Source organism: Sus scrofa, chromosome 2 (genome assembly GCF_054392235.1).
Source record: "Sus scrofa isolate SSC_HxYL_T2T_F1_AM1 chromosome 2, Sscrofa_HxYL_maternal_Yorkshire_Landrace_v2.0, whole genome shotgun sequence".
Taxonomy (NCBI): Eukaryota; Metazoa; Chordata; class Mammalia; order Artiodactyla; family Suidae; genus Sus; species Sus scrofa.
In genome coordinates, this window is record NC_139384.1 from 76,082,237 (window position 1) to 76,089,756 (window position 7,520).

Here is a 7,520-nt window from a genome sequence, read left to right on the forward strand (position 1 = left end):
TTTCCTTTTCCATAAAATGGGATGATACAAACCTCTGTGTCATGGAGCTGCTTTGAGGATGACACAAGTTAGTAAGTGCAACCACTCAGAGCAGGGCCTGGCAAAGAGTGTGTGCTCAATAAGTGTGCTCAGACTATGAGAGCACCCTCCCCCAGGGCTGGGGCTGTGCCTGGTGTCCCTGGGAGCAGGGTGAGGACACTGGCAATCTGTCTGGCAGTCCTTGCAATCCTGGTCTCTTGACCCAGTGTGCGTGGTCCAGGTCGGCCTGACTTCCCCCATCTCTTCCAGGTGCGTGCATCTATGTATTTACCCATGATGCTCAGCTCATGCCTTTGGGCTGCACTGACACCCCTCAATCAGCACAGTGGACATCTTCACCCACTGACGGGAGGCTAGGCTGACTGCCCGACACCAGAGGACCACAGTTGCCCAATGCTTGCAAGTGGACACACAGCTCTTGCGGAGGATGAGCTGCTCACGGTCTGAGCTGGGGATGTAGAAGGAGCCGTGGCCAAAGTAGAGAAGTTTGCAGAGGTGGACAGCCATGCAACCTAGGAGAGCATCTGAGGGCAGAGACACAGAGATGAGTGGAGTCTCTGGCAGTGGAGTCTGGAGCCAGAGATTCCATTGTACCTTGACAGGCATGGATGCCTGGACTCGAATCCTGACTCTGCCATCTGCTGGCTGTGTGTAGAGCAAATTATTCAACATCTCTGAACCTCAGTTTCCTCAATTATGAAATTAACAAAGTTCAACCAGGTGAAAAAAAAAAGAAAGAAAGAAAGAAAACCAGAGTTCCCATTGTGACCCAGCAGATTAAGAAGCCCACAAAATATCTGCGAGGATTCGGATTCAATCCCTGGCCTTACTCGGGGCTTAAGGATCCAGCGTTGCTGCAAGCTGCAGTGTAGATTGCAGATGCGGCTCCGGTCCAGTGTGGCCATGGCTATGGCATAGGCCTACATCTGCGGCTCTGATTTGACCCCTAGCCCAGGAATTTCCGTATGCTGCAGGTGCCGCCCTAAAAGGAAAAAAAAAGAGAGAAAACCACTACTAGAGGATTAATACAAGGCAGGGCTGCTTTTCCTAAGCAAGAGACAATGATATGATGCCCTGGGGACTGGCACTTCTAGGAAGCTGCTGACACCTCTAGGAGTAGGGGACAGCAGGAAGGGTGGTTTTACCGGTTCCCAGGGGAGGATTAAACAGAAAACCATTAGCTCATTGCCGGGCACACAGTCGGTACTCACTTAATGACAGTTCTTCATATGAACCCCTGCAACTAAACGGATGTATCAACTTGCTCTGATCATGGCTCTTCTCTGTTTTTCAGGTTTTTTTTTTTTTTTTTCTTTTTAGGGCCGCACCCACAGCATATGGAAGTTCCCAGGCTAGGGGTCAAATCAGAGCTATAGCAGCCAGCCTACAGCACGGCCACAGCCACAGCAGCCCAGGAACAGAGCCACACCTGGGACCTACACTGCAGTTCATGGCAATGCCATATCTTTAACCCACTTAGCGAGGCCAGGGATCGAACACTTATCTTCATCATTAATAGTCAGGTTTGTTACCACTGAGCCACTGTGGGAATTCTGGCCCTTCTCTGTTTAAACCCTGCACCCCTTCCTCCCCTCTGACGCCTCCAGCCTCCACATCTCCCTCCCTTCCCCTCTCTCACTGTCCCAGGCATCCTGGCCTCCTCACGGTTCCTTCAATGTGCCCAATTTATGTCTTCCCTAGGATGCTGCCCCTGCTGTGCCCTCCCCTGGATCACTCTTCATCCACCCTCCCCAGAGCTCATTCCAATACATCCTTCCTTCCTCGGAAGCACCCCCAAGACAAACTTCACCTTCCCGGTAGTCTGTCTCCCAGCACCCTCATCTCTTTCTTCACAGGCACACAGCAATTTATTGTCCTGTCTCTAGGAGGCAGGAGCAAGGTGCAGGGGTAGGAGGATTGTTAACATTCCTCTCTCACCCAGAATATCCAGTACCTGAAGATAGGGACTTTCTACATTTTGTTTAAGGCTATAACCCCAGGAGGTGCATCATAACAAAAGCTAACACTGGAGTTCCCACTGTGGCTCAGTGGTTAACAAACCCAACTAGGAACCATGAGGTTGCGGGTTCAATCCCTGATATCGCAAAAAAAATTAAAAATTAAAAAAATAAACAAAAGCTATCACTTACCAAGCCCTGCTGAGCCCATGATACATACTCCTTCCTTCCCACAATGCTGCCAGGCTGGAGCCATCATTACAGATGAGGAAACTGAGACCCAAAGAAGTCCCTTGAGGAGTCAGGAAATGTGCGGGCTGTGGCGCACTGGGATCAGCTGCGACTCTGCAGCACCAGGACGCAGCTTCGATCCCCAGCTTGGCACAGTGGGTTAAAGGATCTGGCACTGCCGCAGCTGCAGTGTAGGTCAAAACTACAGCTCATAACTGATCCCTGGCCCAGGAACTCCATATGCCACAGGACAGCCACACAGCTGTGAGGGGACTGCTAGCCCTTAGAGCATCCTTGTGTCCCTCTAGGACAGTTGCAGTTCTGAGAGAAGGTATATAACTGGATCCTAGACCAGGGTCCCCTTTGCAGGATGTGGTGTTCATGGCCATATGGGGCAACTGAAGCAGCTGGTCCTGGGCTGTGCAATCACCACCAGTTGCCCAGATTCAGTGAAGTTTTGCTGAATGGATAACAAGCCAAGGGGTCTTGGGAACTGACTCCACTAAGTGTAGTCCCAAACACTTTGCTCGTGTTGTCAACTCTTATTAGCTCCTTTTTGCAAAAGTGGAAATTGAGCCATTGAGAAGGAAAACCATTTAAACATAGAAATCAGCAGCTAGGAGTTCCCTCTGTGGCTCATTGGGATAAGAACCAGACATAGTGTCCAAGAGGATGAGGGCTCGATCCTTGGCCTTGCTCAGTAGGTTAAATATCCAGTGTTGCTGCAACCTGCAGTCTTCACAGATGAGGCTCAGTGTTGCCGTGGCTGTGGCACACGCTGGCAGCTGCAGCTCCTATTTGATCCCTGGCCTGGGAACTTCCATATGCTGCAGGTACAGCCAGAAAAAGAAGAAAGATAGAAAGACAGAAAGAAAGGAAGGAAGGAAGGGAGAAAGAGAGGGAGGGAGGGAGTAAGGCAGAATTTGAACTGAGGTATGCCTAGCTCCAAAGCCTGAGCCATAAACAACACATGCTGTGAATTACCAAAACCTTTATAGAGCACCAGCTGAAGGTAGCTGTGAGAGCTCCCCTTACCCCTCTCATTCAGGCTGCCCAACAGCCCTTAGGAGGCAAATACTACTATTACTCATTCATTCATTCATTCAACAAATACTTGCTGAGAGCTCACAGTGTGCCTGGCTCTGCTCTAGAGCAGGAATAGGGATACAGAAGTGAACAAGGCATAAAAACCCTTGCCCTGGTGGAGCAAACATTCTAGCAAGGGAGACATGATAAATGCAGCTACAAAATCAGTGCCATTTGTTGGGTGATGATGTGAACCACCATGAGAAATAAAGCAGAAAGTGGGAAACATTTAAGAACAACGTTTGAAGAGTTCCTCTGTGGCTCAGTGAGTTAATCAACCAGCTTTGTCACCGCAGTAGCTCAGGTCACTGTTGTGGTGAGGGTTCAATCCCTGGCCCAGGAACTTCTACATGCCAAAAAGTAAATTAAAAAAATAGATAAAATAAAAACATTTGAGTAGAAACCTGAAGGAGGTAAGAGAAGGAGCCATAGAATTTCAGGTGTGAGGAGAGTTGGAGGCAAAGGGAACAGCCAGTGCAAAGGCCCTGAGGTTGACATAATATTGGTGTGTGTGGAGAAAAGCAAAGTGGCTGGTGTGGCAGGAGCAAAGTGGGCGAGGGGGAGAGTGGGAGGAGGTGAGAACAGGAAGTGATGGGCAGGTCGTGCAGGGCCTTATGTGTAACCAGAAGGACTCAGATGTTTGCTCTGAGTGAAACGGGAACCATGGAGTGTTCTGAGCAGAGGAGGGATGTGATGACCCCCAGGTGTTCACAGATGACCTCTCGCCACTAAATGGAAAAATAGATTCAAGGGACAGTGTGGCCATAGCAGAAGCTGGGAGACCAAGATGGAGGCAACTTCACTGGCTCAAGTGGGAGAGGCTTACACCCCATTTTTGAAGGGACAAAACTGAAGATCAAAGACCTTTAGGTGAAGGATGCAGGGCTGATCCCAAATCTGTCTGGTGCTACAGCCTGGGCTCTGTCAACACTGAAACCCAGCCCTTGCCTTCCCCTACCCATACACTTACTTGAGTGAAGGGCACAGCTTTGCACATTTCCTAGGCCACTCCTCATGGGTCTAGTGGCAGAGACACAGTGACAGCCACGTCCTGCCCACGCTGCAGCCCGCCTATCCTCAGATGCCCAGTTTTCGGGAGGCCCAAGAAGACCTTCCAGCTGCCAAGGACAGAGGACAAAGGATGGCACTGGGAAAGCTGGGGACCCTTGACCTGGAGCCTGGATCTGACTGGCAGCAGCCCGGGGCTGAGGTGGGGGTACCCACCGTCCAGGCCTCCCTGAGCTTGTGGGCAGCCAGACCCCACTGAGCAGACTCAGCTGGCTGAGGATCATCTGTCTGTTTGGGACTAGGCTCAGGGTCCTGGGCATCAGACAGACCCTGCTGTCTGACAATTGGAATCTGGGCCCTCTATATCCACTTTTTTTTGTTTGTTTTTGTTTGTTTGTTTGTTTTTTGTGTTGTTGTTTTTTTTTTTTTGGCTACCCCTTGGCATGTGGCATTCCCAAGCCAGGGATCAGATCTGAGCCACAGTTGCAACTTATGCCACAGCCACAGCTAAGGCAATGCAGGATCCTTTAACCCACTGTGCCAGCTGGGTTCGAACCTGTGCTGCAGAGACACAACCAATCCAGTTGTGCCACAGGGGGAACTCCCCTCTAGATCAATTTTTTTTTTTTTTTTTTTTTGTCTTTTTAGGGCTGCACCTGCAGCATATGGAAGTTCCCAGGCTAGGGGTCGAATCGGAACCACAGCCACTGGCCTATGCCACAGCCACAGCAACATGGGATCCAAGCCCCATCTGTGAACTACACCGCGATGCTCTAGGCAGCGCCGGATCCTTAACCCACTGAGCAAGGCCAGGGATTGAACCTGAATCCTCATAGATACTATCAAGTTCGTTTTCACTGAGCCACAAAGGGAACTCCTCTAGTTCCACTTTTAATGGCTTGCCCCCTACCTGGGCAGCCTGGGAGGCACTTCTACAAATCCACAGTGGGGAAGAGAGTAAACCTGCTGGGTTCCCACCCCTCTCCCTAGCCTGGCAAGGGGATCTGGGAGCTGGGCCTGTGAGTTTACGGCCTCAACCTTCCTCTTCTGTAATATGGGCAGAGCAACAGTCCTTACTTGGTAGGATTGTTCTGAAGACTGGAGAGAATCTATGTAAAGAGCCTTAGACAGAAGTTCACTCAGTAGCACCAGGAGTAAGCCATGGTTAACACTATATTGCTGTTGTGGGTTTTCTGGGTTTTTTTGTTTTTCATTTTAGGGCTGCACCTGAGGCATGTGGAAGTTCCCAGGCTAAAGGTCAAATTGGAGCTGCAGCTTCCAGCATACATCATAGCCATAGCAATGCCAGATCTGAGCCAAATCTGCAACCTATGATGCCCCAGCTCATTGCAATACTGGATCCTTAAACCACTTAGCGGGGCCAGGGATTGAACCTGCATCTTCATGGATACTAGTCAGGTTATTAATCCACCGAGCTGCAACAGGAACTCCCCTGTTGTTTTTTTCTCCTTTTCTTTCTTTTTTTTTTTTCTTTTTTTTCGATCTTCTTAGGGCTGCACCCACAGCATAAAGAGGTTCCAGGCTGGTGGTCCCATCAGAGCTGTAGCCACTGGCCTACACCACAGCCACAGCAACATGGGATCCGAGCTGTGTCTGGGACCACAGCTCATGGCAATGCTGGATCCTTAACCCACTGAGTGAGGCCAGGGATTGAACTTGTAACCTCATGGTTACTAGTTGGGTTCATTAACTGCTGAGCCATGACAGGAACTCCTCTCCTTTTCTTTTTCTTTCTTTTTTTTTTTTTGTCCTTTTAGGGCTACATCCGTGGCATATGGAGGTTCCCAGGCTAGGGGTCTGATTGGAGCTGTTGCTGCTGGCCTACATCACAGCCACAGCCATGGCAGATCAGAGCCGTGTCTGTAACCCACACCACAGGTCACAGCAATGATGGATCCTTAACCCACTGAGCAAGGCCAGGGATAGAACCCACAGCCTCATGGTTCCTAGTCGGATTCGTTTCCACTGTGCTACAGCGGGAACTCCTCCTTTTTTTTTCTTTCATTCTTTTTTTTTTTTTTTTTTGGCTATGCCCAAGGCATTTGGAAATTCCTAGGGCCAGGGATCTAACTTGTGCCAAGGCAATGACAATAAAGGATCCTTAACCTGCTAGGCCACCAGGGAACTCCTACTTTTTTTTTTCTTTAGCATGCATTAGAGGCCAGGCATAATTCTGAGCCCTGGAGGTACAGGAGGACAGCATGGAAAATGGGTCCTTGATGCCACGGATTTTACACTGTAGTGCAGAAAACAGACAACACAAGATAAATAAGATGATTACAGGAGTTCCCGTCGTGGCGCAGTGGTTAACGAATCTGACTAGGAACCATGAGGTTGCGGGTTCGGTCCCTGCCCTTGCTCAGTGGGTTAACGATCCGGCGTTGCCGTGAGCTGTGGTGTAGGTTGCAGACGCGGCTCGGATCCTGCGTTGCTGTGCCTCTGGCGTAGGCCGGTGGCTACAGCTCCGATTCAACCCCTAGCCTGGGAACCTCCATATGCCGAGGGAGCGGCCCAAGAAATAGCAACAACAAGAACAACAACAACTAAAGACAAAAAGACAAAAAAAAATAAAAAATAAAAATAAAAATAAAAATAAGATGATTACAGAACCTTAAGTGTTTGGAAGATACTAAAATGGGATGTGCCTTAGAGGGGTGGGAGCGGGGGCTTCTGCCACCAGGGTTGTCAGGGAAGGCCTTCTCATGAGGTGACTTTTTTTTTTTTTTTTGTCTTTTTAGGGCCACACCCGCGGCATATGGATGTTCCCAGGCTAGGGGTCGAATCCAAGCTGTAGCTGCTGGCCTACACCACAGCCACAGCAACTCAGGATCCGAGCTGCGTCTAGGACCTACCACAGCTCACGGCAACGCTGGATCCTTAACCAGCGAGGCCAGGGCTCAAACTCGTGTTCTCACGGATACTAGTTAGATTCATTTCCTATGAGCCACGACGGAAACTCCAGAGGTAACATTTTTGCAAAGACCCTAGGTGCGGTGGAAACAGCCTAGTGGGGAGTGGTGGTTGGAGTGTTGAAAGCAAAAAACAAAAACAAAAACAAAAAAAAACAAGCCCATGTCCCAGGTTTTGGAGCCCTGGAGCCGCCTGGGGAGCGACGGGGGGATTTCGAGCCAAGATCTGGCACCTCCGAGGACCCCATGTACCACCCAGGTAAGTAGC

General features: G+C 49.9%; 1 protein-coding gene across 1 annotated transcript; it reads right to left on the bottom strand.

Moving 5' to 3' along the window:
- Nucleotides 1-244: 244 nt before the first annotated feature.
- On the bottom strand, nt 245-4,739 carry DAND5 (DAN domain BMP antagonist family member 5). Its single transcript, XM_085011700.1, is given in 3 exon segments — nt 245-633; nt 4,330-4,449; nt 4,451-4,739. Coding segments are annotated over 3 exon segments (621 nt in total). The 5' UTR covers nt 4,643-4,739; the 3' UTR covers nt 245-324.
- Between the last annotated feature and the right edge of the window lie 2,781 nt (nt 4,740-7,520).